This window comes from Natator depressus, chromosome 5, assembly GCF_965152275.1.
Source record: "Natator depressus isolate rNatDep1 chromosome 5, rNatDep2.hap1, whole genome shotgun sequence".
In the NCBI taxonomy this organism is placed as follows: Eukaryota; Metazoa; Chordata; order Testudines; family Cheloniidae; genus Natator; species Natator depressus.
Genome location: NC_134238.1, coordinates 129,749,543 through 129,767,654, shown reverse-complemented (window position 1 = coordinate 129,767,654; position 18,112 = coordinate 129,749,543). Strand labels below are relative to the sequence as shown.

The following is an 18,112-nucleotide window of genomic DNA, read 5'->3' as shown; positions in this document are numbered from 1 at the left end:
TCAGGTACATCCCAAATGGAGAACTGATGCTTCCAACAGTAAAAGGTCTCCCACCCCTGCTTGGATCAAAAGAGACATTCAATCTGAGAGCAGTGCCTTGGGGATGCACTGTCACATTTTGAACAAAAGACTTGCTCCAAACTGTTCTGCCTCAGACAGTGATATGTGATATAGCCTTTGTACGACGTGCTTTCCCTACCCCTAAAATTCCACCAAATCCATCCAACCCCCCTGAAAAGCCATCCGTCCTTCCACACTCCCGCCCACACCCTTCAGACTTTCTACCCTTGCCTGAGTGAACACCCTCCAGCTCAGCCCCGCCTCAGAAAGGGCTGAAAATGCTAGGAAACAAAGCCAGCCCTAGCATTCTAGGGGTGCTTCTGCGAGGCATATTTTTGTTGCTGTCCTTCTCCCCTTTCTCAAAGAGAAACCAGTTCCTGTACCACACGATCATCCCATTAGGCACAGGCCCAGCCTAAGAGGCATGAGGAAGGTCAGCAAGAGAAGTGTTTGGGATTAGAAGTGCACAAAAATACTGTTGGTTTTTTTGGTTCGCTGGCTGTTCTTGAAAACGGGTAGGGGGGGCGACGGGACTCCTTGTGGGTCAACTTAAAAATGATTTTTTTCAGTATTTCTGGCAAATTGAAAAACCAGAAAAAAGTTCACTTGGGGTCAAATGAAGCATTCAGGACGTTTCACTTCAGAGGACTCCCCCAGCATTCCCCACTGTATTTTCCACTGTATTTTATTAAACCCAGTTTTTGCAATTTCTAACTGGGGTGGGGCAAGAAATCATGCATATCTCTCTTCACATTGAGGAAGAGGGCGGATTTACATAAGAACAAAAGAATGGCCCTACTGGGTCAGATCAAAGGTCCATCTAACCCAGTATCCTGTCTTCCGACAGTGGCCAATGCCAGGTGCCCCAGAGGGAATGAACAAAACAGGGAATCATCAAGTGATCCATCGCATGTCGTTCATTCCCAGCTTCTGGCAAAAAAATTATGAGCTTATGCTGTGCAGATTTTTCTCTGCAGCGCAAGACAGTATTATTCGGGGTTTACCTCCCAAAAGGGGTGTGCACGTGAGTGCTGGGGGAGTCCTCTGACACCGAGCTGACTTCAGTCTGTGTCTGCAGCGGGGTGTGGCCCCTACCTGCGTGTGTGCTGCAAGAGGCCGGAGAGCCTAATCCAGCAAAGTGGAGAGAGGGAACCCAGACTGGTTGAGCAGGAGAGACTCAGTGAAATCCCAGTAGATCAGGTGGCATCCCAGAAGGGGGGTCCAACCTGTTACAACATAGACTTGGGTGTTGCAAATTTGTGTCTATTTTGTCAAATTGTCTCATTTGAAGGAGAAAAACAAATTGGAAATGCTGAAATGGTTCATTTCAATATTTCTGAAGTGAAATGTCTTGAATGCTTCATTTGACCCAAAGTGAATTTTTTTCTGGTTTTTCAATTTGCCAGAAATACTGAAAAAAATCATTTTTAAATTGATTTATATAAATCTCTCCACTGTATTTTCCACTGAATGCATCCGATGAAGTGAGCTGTAGCTCACGAAAGCTTATGATCAAATAAATTTGTTAGTCTCTAAGGTGCCACACATACTCCTTTTCTTTTTGCAGATGCAGACTAACATGGCTGCTACTCTGAAACCTGTCATTATGCTTGTGTGCAATTCTTCAATAAGCCACTAACATTGTTTGGCATCATCTAATGTAGCTCATATGGTCAATATTCCCAGCTTCAGATACACAAATGATACATGCATACAAATTGGATATTCACATTCAGTAAAGCATAACCTTTCCAATGATACCTTACATGAGCCATCTTGAATAAAATACATCTCAGTTCTGTTATAAACATATTTCCATAAAGAATATGGAGTGTAATGTTACATATGGTTTTCAGCCAAAAAGAATTTCAGCACAAAAAGTTTCTCCCAGTTCCATTCAAGACATATCCCCAAATGTAACTGTCTCATTTACATTGCTGGTGTGGGTTCTTCATGTTCCATCCCAAAGCTGCCTGATGCAGAAATGGAACCCAGCTGCCAGTTCCCTTCAACCCCGAGCAGATACCCCCAAACTAATTATATTTTCTATAATTAGATCTCACCACTCCAGTAACAAATATGAATGCCCAAAGTACTACAATAGTCTTATAATGGAGTCACAGACAAGTCCCCTTCCACATGTCTATCTTGACAACCAGGCAAGTTGAACTATGTGATGAATGGTCACTTACACCAAAAATCACAAAATATTCAGGTTACACCCAGTCCCAAGAGACCAGTCACTCATCCAGGTCAATTTGCATCCTAGATCTCACACCAAAGACCATGCTGGTAGCCAATTCTATAGTAATCTAACTAAAGGTTTATTAGCTAGGAAAAAGGAATGAGAGATATTGAGAGGTTAAAGCAGATAAAAATATATGTACAGGCGAGTCACAGTCCATAATGTCAAAAAGTAGCAGAGAGGTAGTAATCTGCCAGTTTCCCAAAAGTCTTTTAGGGCTACCCAGAAAGATAATGGAACAAATAACTATGCAATCAATTTGCAAACATCTAGAAGATAATAACGTGATAAGTAACAGTCAGCATGGATTTGTCAAGAACAAATCGTGTCAAATCAACCTGATGGCTTTCTTTGACAGGGTAACAAGCCTTGCGGATGGGGGGAAGCAGTAGATGTGGTAGATTTTGACTTCAGTAAAGCTTTTGATACTGTCTTGCATGACCTTCTCATAAACGAACTCGGAAAATACAACCTAGAGCTACTATGGAGCTACTATGAGGTAGGTGCATAACTGGTTGGAAAACCGTTCCCAGAGAGTAGTTATCAGTAGATCACCGTCAGGCTGGAAGGGCATAATGAGTGGGGTCCCACAGGGATCAGATCTGGGTCCGGTTCTGTTCAATATCTTCATCAATGATTTAGATAATGACATAAAGAGTTTCGGACGATACCAAACTAGGAGGGGTTGCAAGTGCTTTGGAGGATAGGATTAAAATTCAAGATGATCTGGACAAACTGGAGAAATGATCTGAAGTAAATAGGATGAAATTCAATAAGGACAAATGCAAAGTACTTCACTTAGAAAGGAACAATCAGTTGCACACATATAAAATGGGAAACGACAGCCTAGGAAGGAGTACTGCGGAAAGGATCTGGGGGTCATAGTGGACCACACGCTAAATATGAGTCAACAGTGTAACGCTATTGCAAAAAAAGCGAATATAATTCTGGGATGTATTAGCAGGAGTGTTGTAAGCAAGACAAGAGAAGTAATTCTTCTGCTCTACTCCATGCTGATTAGGCCTCAACAGGAGTATTGCGTCCCGTTCTGGGCACCACATTTCAGGAAGGACGTGGACAAATTGGAGAAAATCCAGAGAAGAGCAACAAAAACAATTAAAGGTCTAGAAAACATGACCTACAAGGGAAGATTGAAAAAATTAGGTTTGTTTAGTCTGGAAAAGAGAGGACTGAGGGGGGACATGATAACAGTTTTCAAGTATGTAAAAGGTTGTTACAAGGACGAGGGAGAAAAATTGTTCTTCTTAACCTCTGAGGACAGGAAGCAATGGGCTTAAATTGCAGCAAGGGAGGTTTAGGTTGGACATTAGGAAAAACTTCCTAACTGTCAGGGTGGTTAAGCACTGGAATAAATTGCCTAGGGAGGTTGGGGAATCTCCATCATTGGAGGTTTTTAAGAGCAGGTTAGTCAAACCGCTGTCAGGGATGGTCTAGATAATACTTAGTTCTGTCATGCGTGCAGGGGACTGAATTAGATGCCCTCTCAAGGTTCCTTCCAGTCCTAATGATTCTGCAATTCTATGATGCTAAATCTGGGACTCCCCGCAGTGTTCCCTCCAATTTTTTACATCCATGTGCAGAATGAATTTTGTTATGTGCACCAATATGGAGGTGATGTGTGCTGGGTGTGGGGCTGAGGCGTTCGGCATGTGGGAGGGGGATCAGGCTGGAGCAGAGAGTTGGTGTGTGGGGGGGGTGAGGGCGCAGGCTCTGGGGTGCAGGCTCTGGGGTGGGGTGCAGGGGCTTGGGGTGCAGGCTGCCCCCGGACAGCTCGGGACTGGGTGAGAGCCACGACAGCTCCGGCAGGCCTGGGCTGGGTCAGGGGAGGGGCTTCTCTCTCTGGCAGCTCTGGCTGGGCTGCGCCAGGCTGTGCTGGGTGAGGGGCGCCTCTTCCTGGCAGCTCTGGTGGGGCTGGGCTGGGCCGGGCTGGGTGAGGGGCACCTCTCCCAACCTGCGTGGCCCTTGAGACCCTACTGCACAGCCACGCGGCCACATTGCTTACAGGGAACTTAGGCTCCCCGTCTTCTTGTTTAGTTATTCTAGGCTGTTAGAATCCAAACAGTCCAGGGATAAAGCATTTTTCCTCTTCTCCGTATTTATAGCTTCTTGTCACAGAAACCAAGCTGACAGCAGCAGTTCCCACACAGGTCCCTTCATGGAGTGCGGGGGGAGGAATGCGCGTAACAAAGTCTTTGATCCTTGATCTTCCACAATGGCCCATATGCATTTAACGAACAGGATTTAACATCTTCTGGTTAGAGCCCATTTGTAGTACACAAGGCTTTTCCCCTGCTTGATGAGTTACATAGTCACAGAGGTTTACAAAGCAAATGCTTTCTCTCGCTTTCTAACATGGGGTATAGCTGAATGAGAATAATACATGCAGCGTCCTACAGCCATATCTTAAAACACCAAACACATTCTTATCAGTTCAACATCTAGTATCTATTTTGATAATGCTAACACACAGGTAAGCCAGACTGGCTCCCAGCTAAGCATTTGTAAGCATTCAGTGAGGCCGGGGGCCTTGGCATGAGCTGGCGCCTAGTCTGCCAGCGTCACGGAGCAATTGCATAGAACATAAGGAGAGGTGTAAAGTTAGGGGATCCCCGGTGCTTAATTTGGGCCAGGGCAGAGCCCCCGCACTTCCAGGGTTGGCAGTTCATAGCCTCGGCACCTCTGGGCTTGCTGCATCAGTTATGAATGTAAAAAAAATTTCTTGACCCCTGGTACCTCTTTCATTACAAATTAAGTACCAGGGACCCCATACTGTGGTGAAGTGCATGGCATAAGGACCTGAATGGAACAGAAATGAGTTAGAGAACAGGAAAGGCAGTGTGGGCCAGGTGATTGGATTGGGAGTCATAGAATCATAGAATCATAGAATATCAGGGTTGGAAGGGACCTCAGGAGGTCATCTAGTCCAACCCCCTGCTCAAAGCAGGACGGATCCCCAATTAAATTGATCTATTACTGGATCTACTGTGGGATTTTGAGGAAGTCATTTGATTGGATTGGGAGTCAGGAGACTTGTAATCTATTACTGGATCTACCATAGGATCTACTGGATCGACTCTGATCTACTGTGGGATCTGCTGGTTCTACTGTGGGATCTTGGGCAAGTCATTTGCCACTGAGCATCCCTAGAACACCAGACATTCCGGTACTTCTGGGAACGGCATGGACTCCCCGCTGCCTGCGTGACCCTGCCCTCCCCAGCATGATCTTGCACGCCTGGTGCATATGAGCTCATGCTGCCTAGAGGATGCCATTGTGAAGAGCTCAGCAGTGCACTCTTCAAGATGGCATCCCATGTCCATGATGGCTGACAAAGCCACATCTAGTTTTCTCTCAGTACCAGACGGGGACAACCATAGACAAAGAGCTTAAACCAGACGAATGGCCTGCCTGGGTGCACTGTAAAAATAATACTATTCTGCACAGACTGGATTGAGCCATATGAGCAGAGAAGAAGAACTGGGCACAGATTGGCCCCTTTATTTATCGGAGGCATTACAGTAATGCAAGGAACGAACTGGGAGCTTCGTGCATGGTATCTGGAACTGCTGGGCTGTTCAGATGCTCCTTGTGGGGGCCAAGCATCCCGGAGAGATAGTGGCTATATAAGAACCTGTTCATCTGGGGACTTTAATAGTCTGTCTGAACTGGATTCAGAAAGATATAAAGTCAAATATACTGCAGTTGCATGAAAGTAGCTAGCAACTGTCTTATTCCTGGCCCTTCTTATTAGGCATGAGCGTGAGACACCTCCCTGATTGGTGCCTCTGTGATAGAGATGGGCCTCAACCACAGAATTCACACCAGCCTCTGGATCCAAAATTCATCACCGGAACTAGTCTTTTCAGAGTGTGAATCAAATTGCCAAACCCAAACAACATGTGACCCGGGTCATTGCACAGACCTGGCCAGTAGAGAAATTTGGATTCACACCCAGGTTTGGTTTCTGAATCTCTGCTATATTTGGGGTGTTAGGATCCTGGATTTTGATTTGCAACATTTACTGCAGAATTTCTGGTGTTCAGAAAGTAGCAACGAGAATGATCTAGGGTCTAGACAGCCTCTTACTATGAAGAGAGATTGAAAAGGTTGGAACTGTTTACCTTACAGCAGTGGTTTTCAATTTTTTTTTCATCTGCAAACCCCTAAAAATTTTCAAATGGAGGCGTGGCCCTCTTTGGAAATCTCAGCCATAGTCTGTGGACCCCCAGGGGTCCATGGACCACAAGTTGAAAATCACTGCCTTACAGGAGAGAAATAAGAGGGGACATATTAAAATTATATAAAGTAGTGAATGGTCTAGGAAAGGTAGATCAGGAGCTTCTATTTAACCTGTCTTGTAACACAGGAACAAAGGGATGTTCAAGGTGGGACATTTCTAACCCGATAAAAGGCAGGACTTTTTCACACAGTGTGTAATTAGACTGTGGACAATAGGGACCAGATCCCTGGGTCCAACCAAGCTGTACTTGCTGTGGGACCTGAGGTTGGGGAAGTAACCTTACCCTTGAGCCTGCTCTAAATTACCCCTGTTAATATAGTCCCTGGGAGATTGCACCCTCAGCTGGGGATAGCCAGAGCACATTGCCCTCTAGCTCCACACCAGCAACGCCTCCAGGTGTCTGGACATAGTGTCGGCGACGCAGCAGGAGGTAGACCCTTGGGGGGTCACCCTGCACACCAGGAACGCCCAGCAGATCTGTTAAAGCAGTTCTCCAGCCCACTGGGGAAGCACAAAGGGAACCGACCCCGGCAGGGCCACAGGCACGGGGCTACTCTGTGGGTTAGCTACATACCCAATGTATAAAGCTGCCGAGTGTACCAGGTGTCACCAGAAGTGCACTGAGCAGTTGCACAAATCGAATAATACTGCAGTACCACTGGTCCTGCCATATAGCTGGCCCAACAACACATGGGCTGTATGAGAAATTTCACCAGAAAGTCTGCTCTGCCTAAATTTGCAGCCCAGTTTGCAGCTTGAATGGAGGCATACATTTACCAGCCACACGGAAAACTGTGCTAATCTAGTCTGACTCTTGAATAAACACAGGCCACAGACTCTCACCAGGCCATTCCTGCACTGGTGAGAATTATTCTTCCCTATTAAATAAGTAAAAGAGTCCTCTTAGCATCCATAGATTATAAGGCCACAGGGAACAATTATGATAATTTATTCTGATCTCTTGCATAACACAGGCCACAGAACTCCCATAAATTCATGCTCTACTTTGAACAGGAATAGCTTTTAGGAAAACTTCTGACCCTAATTTTAAAGTAGCCAGCGATGGACAATCCACCAGAACGCTGGTGAATGGTTCCAATGGTTAATTACCCTCCCTGTTAAAAATCTGCCCCTGATTTCCAGTCTGAATTTGTCTAGCTTCAGTTTCCAGCCATTGGCTCTTGTTACACCCATGGACTTATCTGCATAGAATCAATCCTCTATCTTTGGAGGATAATTACCCGTAATTAATTAGGAGTATTAGCAAACTGTGTGCCGTGCTACCAGCTTACTAATAAATGTCGGTGTTTGTAAACTATATAACCAGCGCAGCTGTTTTACGGACTGATTAAATAAGGTCAGCTGCCATAAAAGCAGAGAGCTTTGCACTGTTACCTCTTTTAGCTAGAGGAGCAGCCTGAGAATGTTACTGTTCTAAGCTGATTTTTTTGAACTTGTTATTAAACCTAATAAGAGACTTTCATCTGGCAGTTCACATAACACCACATTCTAAACCATACACTGCCAGATGTTGGGTCGAAACCTCGAATGATAAGAGGATCATGTTCCTGACCGCTGATTGGTCCTGCAAATTTGGAACAGCATTTAAATGTTGCCCTGCTAATAGCTTTTAAACAGAAATAAAATTATCTCACCCATCCCAGCTACGGTCCCAAGAGAACTTTCTAAGATTTATAGGTGATTCATTTATTTTTCACAATTCCTTCAAACTTTTGAAATTTAGAAATCCGTTTTTCCCCAGGTCCAAAAGAAAATAGTTAATTATAGAACAATTAAAATTAAGGCATTATATATACTGCTAGTTCAGATTTGGGTTATTAGGCTTTACTGTGGAATGTCATTTAAGAGAAAATATGGGTTTAACTGAGAAATGAATATCCAATAACATTTTGGGATCCAGCTGAAATTTGGCAATTTTGGACGTAGAGGAGTACTGGTGAATTTGAAAGGAAAATCTCTCTTCTAGCAGTACAACTTGTGATTTTGTGTCCATTACAAACAGTGAAGACAGACAGATTGGAGATTCAGAAATTCCTGGAATGCCGGCAGGTAGTATTTGTCAAAATAAAAAAACTGCAAAATTGTCTCTGAAAATAAATTCTGTCCTGTTCACACCTCTCTGAATAAGTTTATTTAAACTCCACATTATCCTTAGTCAAAAACATACAGGTAGAATAATTCTTTAAAGAACACATAGATTCTAAGCAGTTTTTATTTGCTTGCTTTACTTACACTTTTTTGCTTATTAGGTCAATTGAAAGCTCAGTTGATTCCAGAGCCTTCCACAGCAGAAACAGACACTCTGTGCCACCACCGCACTGCAAACCCCCTTTCAAAGTTTATTTTAAAAAAAAAATCTTTCTTAGGTGTCCCACAGTTCTGAGCGAATGTGATTTTACCCCTTTTATTACTGAGGCTCTCTGGTAAAGGACCAATTGTCTAGAGTAACTAGGCATAGCCAGGTGAGTTGTGTCTAAATGACCATTTAAACCTGTCTCAGCTTCAGCCAATCTATCAGCCTGTTTTTCTACGTCTCATATAAATTTCCTGGAGGAGACTTGTGGAATGATGCCCTTCTAGATCTCAAAGCATGAAACTAAAGAACTACTCTATTAGCATGGGGCTGTGGGAGACTCAAAGTTCTTATTTGAGTCGGCCACTAGAGGGGGACAAAGAGCCTGCGGGGTTACAGTGAACCGTTCACTTTTGTCATTTCTTCCCAAGTGCAAAGGTGAAGGATGTTCTTCCAGTTCCTGTTCCTCTTGCTGTGCCGGTGAGAATTGCAGTGTTTCGCCCGCATGATGCTATTTTTCTTGATTTCTAGAGTTACTTGGATACGTTCAGCATTTCTCTCCCCCACCCTGATAGAAAATGTCTGATTTTTTTTCTTTTCAAAATGTTCCATTTTAGATGAAAATTTTCAAATGAAAAGTCTTTTTTAAATGCCGTTTCAGTGACGGGGGGGGAAGAGATTGTCTTGCATTTGTTTTATTCCCCCTTTTTACTTCCAATGGAAAAACAGTACAGCGAGAGAAAGTGGTTCTTATCCCACTGAAACAAAACACTTTTTGAACAAGATGTTTTTAATTTTTGTCAAAAAATGAAAAAAAATTGAGGAAAAATTTCAAATGGAATGAAAAATTTCTTTTGATTATTTTGCAAAATAGGTTTGTTTGTTTTTTCAACCAGCTCGAACAATTTTTTTTAAACAACCTGTTTGTGTTAATTCTGCAATGATGTATTTTTATTATCCTAGATGCGCCTGCCTCATAAGGCTGGATTTGGAAGCAAAAGAGAAGCGGTAACTACATGTCCCACTTTCTTTGGTCCTGCTTTGAGCAGGGGGTTGGACTAGGTGACCTCTTGAGGTCCCTTCCAACCCTGATATTCTATGATTCTTTCATTACAATTGCCTCCAATAAACACTGAGGGCAAATTAGAAGGCCTCATCCAAATCCCATTGTAATCGGTGGGTGTCTTTCCACTGACTTCATCAACCAGCTTTGGATCAGGCCCAGAGATCGGTGTAGTGAAGAATTTTGTTTCTTCAGATATACTGTTCAAGCTGAAGTACAGGGCTGGTGATGGCAGTGCTTATTCCTCAAGCCTACCCTGAAGGACAGGGGTCAAACTGGGAAAAAAGCGTGGCGGTACTCTTCTATGCTCCGCCTACAAAACCAAACTCCACCCACAAAAGCTCCACCCCTGTGAGTTGCAAAAAATGAGATTAGGTGATGCCAACAGTCAAATGAGGATTTCTCTCTGGGGTTGGCTCCCCTGGGGTTCAGCTCTGCTCATGAGGGTCTGCTGTTGGGTTTTAGTGCAGGGGTTCGCAAAGTGAAACACATGGTACGACCAGATTTCCATGCTAAGAGATGAAAATCGGACGGTGGCTTATTTTTAGGCAAAGGGGATCGGATGGAATTTTCAAAGGACCACACGTTTCATTGGAAGAGCGTTAGTGAATTAAGAGCAAGAGTCCCATCCATGGCCAGGGGATTTCTGCTGCTAAATGATCCTGCACCTTGGAAAGTCCCTCCCTTAATCAAAATACATATTTTACGTTTAAACTGGATTATTTTAAATCCCACTTGTTTAAAATTGTGAGGATGAAACCCTCGCTCCCACAGCATAAACTCACTATCAACTATCATGAATAATAAATTAGGGGGGGCAATTAGCTCAGCTGACAGTATTGGGTCACACGCCCTGTTGACGATTGCATAGCTATGCAGTGCACAACAGGACTCACGACACATGAAGTGATCCACACTACAGCCTTGTAGCTGGGCTGTTACCCTGCTCCTGGGATAAAAGGAGTGAGAGCAGCTGAGGGAGGCTGGCTGAGTAGCTGGCCCCAGGTGTGGCCAGCTCAATCAGGGCACAGCTGGCCCTGATAAGGGGGCTGTGAGTCAAGAGCTGGGACAGTCTCACTCCAGCTTGGAGTGGGAAGAACCTGGCTGCCTGGGAGCACAGGGTCCTTTGGGCAGAGCAGTGCTGGGGAAGGGCAAGAGGAGCTGGGGAGCTCCTGCCTGGCAACTCCCCAGGCTGAGGCCTTGTTAAAGGCCTAAGGAGGTACTGGGGCTGTAGAGGTGCGGCCCAGGGATAGGCAGAGGCAGCCGGTCCAACCCCTTTCCGATGATGAGTGGCCACTACAGACTGCAGTTTGCCCCAGAGAAAGGGGTCTAGATGAAGACTGGTAGTAGCCACTGAGTCAAAGTGGGTATGGGGGGGTTGGGGTTCCCCTGAGGAGGGGAGACCCTGAGTGTGGGGGCACTGCTGTTGGGCAGCACCCCAAGGTAAGGGGCACCGGGTGTGGGAGAGACACAGGGCCAGAGGTGGTGGAGACAACAGGGCTGGTAACCAAGGGAGAGAAACTGACCAGCTGGAGGTGCTCTGAGGCTGGAAGGAGCTAATTCTCGGACTGACCAGCAGGAGGCGCCATGGCGCTGAGTGCACACAGTGCTACAAGCCTATTAAACAGAATAAATAAAACTGGATTTAGAAATCTGGATTGTGGAGTAGTTATTAATGGAGCTGGTCAAATAGTTTTTTAAAAATAAATATTTTAGAAACAAGGGAAAGTTTGAACTGGAGCCTAAAGGGAAGAGAGAGCTAGTGGGACAGGGGGTGATGCAGTCAGAGTTCTTTGAACGTCAGACACCAAAGCACAATGTTCTGAACATGCTGGAGTCTGGAGAGGAGGGACGTGGTAGCCCACTGGGAAGCGAGATGCATTCAATGAGGAAGGCGAGACACACATGGAGGAGGCCTCTCGGCAGAAGTGGCCCTGAGAGGGTGGAGTGCAGATGCAATATGGCGCTGGGGATAATAGGCAGAGCTGTAGGAGATATGAGAGGAGCTGCAGAGTTCAAAGTCAACAATTACCAGAGCCAGATTAAAGCTATCCAAGTCTCTAGGCACACCCTCCAAAGGGGAACCCCAAGGCCCTGCCCCCACATGGGGTGGTAGCAGTACACACTGCTCCACATAACAGCCACCTGCAGGTCTGGTAGGAGTTCACCACCTCACCTCTCCTCCAGGATCACCAACCCAAAGCAACCTCCAGGACCACCTCTTCTTGTCTGAGACAGGCGTCAGGCTGCCCGGAAAGGAGAGAGGATTCAGCCCCCATTCACCTGACCAGAGGGCTGCGTGCGTGATGAATCCTGCCCACACCACACTGCATTCATGAGGGGATAGTGGCAGCAGGGGCCTACCACGTTCACAGTCTTCTCCTGGGGTGGTGTCAGTTCGGGAACCTTGTGCAGTGGGTCTTGGAGTAAAACACCCCTTTACAATGAACGGGGCAGCGCATACTTGACTAAGCTATTGTTTTAAGCTGTCTGCTTGGGTCATAAATGAGGACAAGAAACATAATATTTTTTAATAAGTGAAAGTTTCTGTTCTGCTGTCACGTGGGACACCAGGAGCAGCCCTAGGCTTGAGCTTCTAGTGGCCATGTCTGAATCTGGGCCTGATAATTAGAGGAAGCTTATGGAGAATGGATGAAAATGGAAGGCCAAAGTCAAGAAATTTGTTCTACTAGCCACACACTATGCTGTGAACATAGAAATGTAACCCCCATTTGGTGCTAGGTTAGTGCTTAATGGGCACATCTCAGTTAAACACAGAATTTATTTGATCCGGATGGTGCAGTGTGGCCAATCTGCCTAGCTGAACTCACCCCAAGTAAGTTTTTCCTTTACTTGGTTCTAATATTATTGCACATATCAAATTCTGAGGCATCTATTGTTCATCCTTGGTGTCACATAAGCTGCCAAATAGATGTCGAATGATAATGAATTTGGTCCCCACCAACCTGAGCTAGAGGCAGAAGATCTTATCTAATTACACCATGCAGTGCCCTCTGACAAGGAGTTAGTTATAAAGCAATTCATCTTCCTGGCAGAGACTGGTGGAATTCTGAAGGTTAACCCTGGAGTTTCTTCCTTTTCCATAATATCTATGGGGGCGGAGGGGTTCCTCAGGGCAAGTTAGTTCACTTTTGAATACATAGCACTAGGGCACTGCAGAAGAGCAATGCACCAGCCAGCATGCCCCCTCATGGCTGGTCGTGGCATAGCAGACTGTCCTTCTCCAGTACCTGGAGTGATCTGCTTCTTGCCAATTTGCACTTCGGACAGGTCCGCCACCCCTTTGTGGGGTAACAGAGCTCTGCCAAACAAATAATCCAGCAGCTTCACACCAAGTCTTGGGCCTGATTCTGGACTCAACACCCTCTGTATCAGGGAGTTTCATGCCATCCTCCTTGGGGTGTGGTTGGGGAACCCAGCCCCCCTCTCTGGGTTCCAGTTCAGGAACACTGGAGCAAGCCTCTAAGCAAGCCTTTACTTCCTCAGACTCCTGGCTGTCTTCTTGGACTACTTCCTAACTGATCCGGTCTCTAGGCCCTTTCCCTCAGCTCCTTCCTAGGCTCTTACAGGCCTCCAATAGCTTTGTCCGTGGCGATCCAACACTCCTCTGTCTCGCCTCAGGCTCTCTGTGTGTTTGTGTCTCTCTATTGACCCTTTGGTAGAACTTCTTTCTCAGGAGATCATCCCCAGGCCCTTCTGCCATGAAGTCCTTCCTATATCAGTCACGCAACTCCTCCCCAGTTGGGCCTAATACTAAATTAGGCCTGGCCCACCCTACGGGTGCAACCAGGTGCACTAACTGGTCTGCACCAGTTAACCCTTTGACTGCCAATGTGGGGGTATACACTCCACCACAGACACGACTAGCATGAAAGATAAATCCACACCAGTTTCCCCAAGTTTATACTGTATCATGTCTTCTTGCAAGAAATTAGACGTCGAAAACTGGTGTCAGTAGAAAGCATATACCAGGCATGGGCGGCACGTAATGGAGGCTGGGGGAGGGGCAATGGCGGATTACTGCATCGTCTCACGGGGCCCTTGCCCAGGGGCCCTGGCCACTTAGGGGCCCCCAGAAAAATCTCCCCCAGCCACGGCCCTGGGGCTGGAGGAGCTCTTGCTCCCCAATGCAGCCCCGGGGCCATGGTGGGGGCACAAAACTTGTCCGGTCTCAGGGCCACAGTGGAGTGGGGGAGGGCAGAAAGGAGTGAACAGGGGACCGGGCCTTGGGGGAAAGAGATGGAGTGGGGGCAGAAAAGGGGTGCTGAAGGGAGTTCTCCAGATCCCAGCTTTACTACCTTAGAGCAAACTGAAGTGAGCTGTAGCTCACGAAAGCTTATGCTCAAATAAAAATTTGTTAGTCTCTAAGGTGCGACAAGTACTCCTTTTCTTTTGACAACTTCTGTCATCCAAGGGAAGATACTGGTTGAATCCCAGGTTCTGGGACACAACTGACAAGCCAGCCGTCCCTTCAGGGTGCCTTTTTAGATACAAGGAGACATCTGTCTGAGCCGGTAACCAGTCAGCATGACTGGGAGAGACAGACAGTTAACCCTTCCTATCCTGAAAGAGAAGGTTTTCCCTGTCCAGAAGGTGAGGTGTGGCATCACCAGCAAAACTCCCTGGTCTTTGAAGCAGGCACAATGGGGCAGTGCGAAGGCTCGGTGTACCCATCAGGTACCTCGTTGGGCCAGAGGGGAGCATTTCCTACCCTGACAGTTATTCCTATGGTCAAAGGGGAGATGTGCTTTACTCTAGGGGCAGATTTTGGGATGGGAGAAAAAACTCTCCTGGCATCAGCCCAGGAGGGCAACTGGGAAATCCCTTATATCCTCCAGATTCTCCTTCAAGTCAGAGGCAAGGAAGCTGCTATTATCAAAGCGAACTCTTTGATCAGCTAGGGCATGAGTCTTACCCTGGACAAAGAAAATGGGGCCATGAGCAGCCCTTGCCTGAGGGCAGCCCAGCTGGACAACATGGGAACCCACAGTACATCCCATGTGATCTAACAGAGCAGCAGGTCTATTTCCAGTACTCTACAGACAATCCATCCAGCCTTGGGGGAGATTTACCGTATAATGAAATTAACCCCTGGGCTCCTGAAGAGAATTTTCCAGCTTATGACATGCCCCTCCCTCCCAAAGCAAACGGGAAATATTCCATTTCATTCTAGTGGTGTGTTTGGAAGGAGAGAGCACCCCCTTGGGCAATTCGTGGGACTAGGAGTATAATTCCCAGCTACAGAGCCTTCCGTCTCACCAAGGCAGATCGCGATATTCAGAATGATATTCCTGGGGCCCTGAAATAGGTTTATTAGGACAGACAGAGACTGCACTGTACCCCAATAGTTTCCCAGCTGGGTTTAGAGAGAACCCAAAGCATCTGGCTGGTATGGCCTCAAAGTACGGGTGTGTCCAGATGAGAGGGTTTGGTTCACTGGAGCAAGGACACCAGAACGTCACCATGTCAGTCCCAGATGGCAACCCAGCAGATCACAGAGGGAATGCAGCGTATCCTTCCTCTGGCCGTTTGTGCTGTGCAGGGAATTCTCCAGCACCAAAAGAAAATCCCTTTTTCCGCTAGACTTTCCCCCGGTCAGATTCTCTTCCTGGGAAGAAAGAGAAAGCTCACAATATCCTGAATGTAGTAACTCAGAGCATGCCAGGCATGTCTGATACCCAGCTGGTATTCAGACTAGTCAAAGGACCAGCTCACTGGTGCTTGGAAACCGCCCCCTCCCCCTCCCCCCGCACCTAGTCCACAAGAAAATGGAGATGGAACATCAGATCAGAAAAGGAATACGCCATACTCTAAAATCACATTAGGGCAGAAAGAGAGACATGGATTCTACCCTGGAGCAGGTGCAGATCCAATTAGAAATGCCGTAAAGGGGATGGACACAATGTCCTTGCACAAATCTTTGGAGCAAGTCAGTTCAGTAGGAAAAATGGTGAAGCGGTGCCTGAAAAGCTTGTGATGGGGCCATTAAATGTTCCCGAAGAAGGGCCATTGCAGGAAGGACTCCAAAGTGCAGCTCTGGGTAGCGAAGGTGATAGGAAACAAAACCATGCAGCACATGGCTTCGGAAGGATACCATGCTTGGGAAACAGGTTACCGGAGTATTTGGCCAGCACTGTAGCACCACCTGGTGACAAGACACGAGAACAAATAATGCCCCCTAGAAAAGCAAACACTTCGCTTTGGAAACCAAGGCACTGCTAAAGGCTGAGCTATCAAATGGAGAAGAAAATCCTTCTCCATCCATTTCTCTAACAGGAGATATGACAAATGATCCAGAGGAAAGGATGCCAGACTGTCTACTATTGCAAAACTAACAAGTGCAAACTGGCCTTTAAGATCAGAGAAATAAAACTGGAAGATACCTTTCTGCTGATGTTGCAATAAAAGTGATGCTATTATCTTTAATCTCATTAGAAACATACAGGCAGAGTGTGTGTGTGTGTGTGTAGTTTTCATGCATGCTCTTGTCTGCTAATTTTCAATACGTGTAAAATTTCATTAGTATAAATCTAATACCATCCTATCCCTTTAGAACGGATTTGTGCTTCGCACCAATTGCTTTTGGAACAACAGCAATGTCAGCTCTGCACCAAGGGTCCCCCTGGTTTTGAAATGTACATATTCTTTCCCTTGAGGGACCATGTGACACGAGCATACAACATGAATGGGATGAATTCTCAGCTCTGATACTTGGATCCTTCTCTGCTTGCACCAGATGCCAATGGTGCTGAGATGCAGTGTGTGGATCTGAGAGGGGAACCCTTAGGAGAGCAGAGCAGTAAAAGCATTGTCACTCTCCCTGGAAACAAATCTTTAGCATTCCTTGTGCTACACAATGGCATCCCTGAATGGAGGCCCTGACTCAGCAAAGCACTTACTGCACTGCATTAAAATCAATAGGACTTACGCACATGCTTAAAGTTAATCATATGCTTGACTGCTTGGCTGAGAGGGGCTGGTTTGCTGAATTAGGGCCACAGAGCAAGGGTCTGTGTTGTGCAGAAGGTCAGACGGGATAATTATAGTGGTCCCTTCTGGCCCTAAAATCTATTGAGTAACTTTCACATAGGACATCCAATAGTCGTGAGAGGATGATAGCTAGCAGCCGCTGGGCTTGACTTCACAGAACCTTGCTAATGAACATATTGCTAGCGGTACTATTGACACCATGGCACTGATCGGGATAATGCTTGGTAAGCATTCGTGGGATTAAGCCTCTGGGCTGGCTTGAAACAGGCAGTCTAGGGGGGAAATCTGTATGGCCAACTGACCTCCTTCTAATAATTCTACCTTCAGACAACCCAGAGAGTAGGTCAGAAACGCCCCAGTAACATCCCCAGACACTGCACCCTACAATAGTGTTTCTACAGGGGTTTGAGGCCAGCACTGTTGAATTGTTTTAATTAGAAAAGTAACAAGTTTAACAGAATTTGGAGTTTGACTAGATAAGCTAGATACTGCAAGGCGTTTTATTTCTATTAACCTACTGCCAGTGCTGCCTATTCCCAAACAAAAGTTGTCGAGACAAAAACCCTAAAAGGATGTCTGCTGCTAGGAATCAACGCTCCTTTTAAAACCAGTGCTTAACCCCCTGTGAAACAGGGCAACTTTGCATATCAGCTGCATTTGTTGCACTCAGCATAAGTGCAATCAGTCCTTTTGATAACGAATGGATTTTCTAGCACTTTCAGTGATATGCACTGTGGCTGCAGAAGCTAACAAGCTTGAAATACAATCAGTTAAAGGTTCACGGGAGGTTTTTTCCATTGATATACAACACAAAGACTTTCTCTTGCAAGAGAGCAGTTGATGCACTTGTAACAAGTGAATCCATAAAAGATATATACTAGAATAATGAGAATGGTTTGGAAGGATGGAGATAAAACTCTCTATTTCTGTTTGTAAAAGGCAGTTCCTCTACTACAGAGGTGGGCAAACTACGGTCCACGGGCCACATCCGGCCTGCGGGACCGTCCTGCCTGGCCCCACGAGCTCCCGGCCAGGGAGGCTGTCCCCAGCCCCTCCCCTGCAGCCGCAGCGTGACGTGAGGCCAGTGCTCTGCAGTGCTGGGCAGTGCGGCGGCAGCGTGACGGGCTCTGGCCAGGTGGCGGGGCTTTGCTGCTCTGA

General features: G+C 46.3%; 1 protein-coding gene and 1 pseudogene across 1 annotated transcript; both read left to right on the top strand.

Annotated features, from left to right (window-relative positions):
* The first annotated feature begins 13,938 nt into the window (after window positions 1-13,938).
* LOC141988015 (enamelin-like) lies at window positions 13,939-15,195 on the top strand. The gene is given in 4 exon segments (XM_074953835.1): window positions 13,939-13,949; window positions 14,334-14,662; window positions 14,665-15,095; window positions 15,097-15,195. Coding segments are annotated over 4 exon segments (870 nt in total).
* Window positions 15,196-15,355: 160 nt separating this feature from the next.
* Window positions 15,356-16,299, top strand: LOC141988014 (enamelin-like; annotated as a pseudogene).
* The last annotated feature ends 1,813 nt before the right edge of the window (window positions 16,300-18,112 follow it).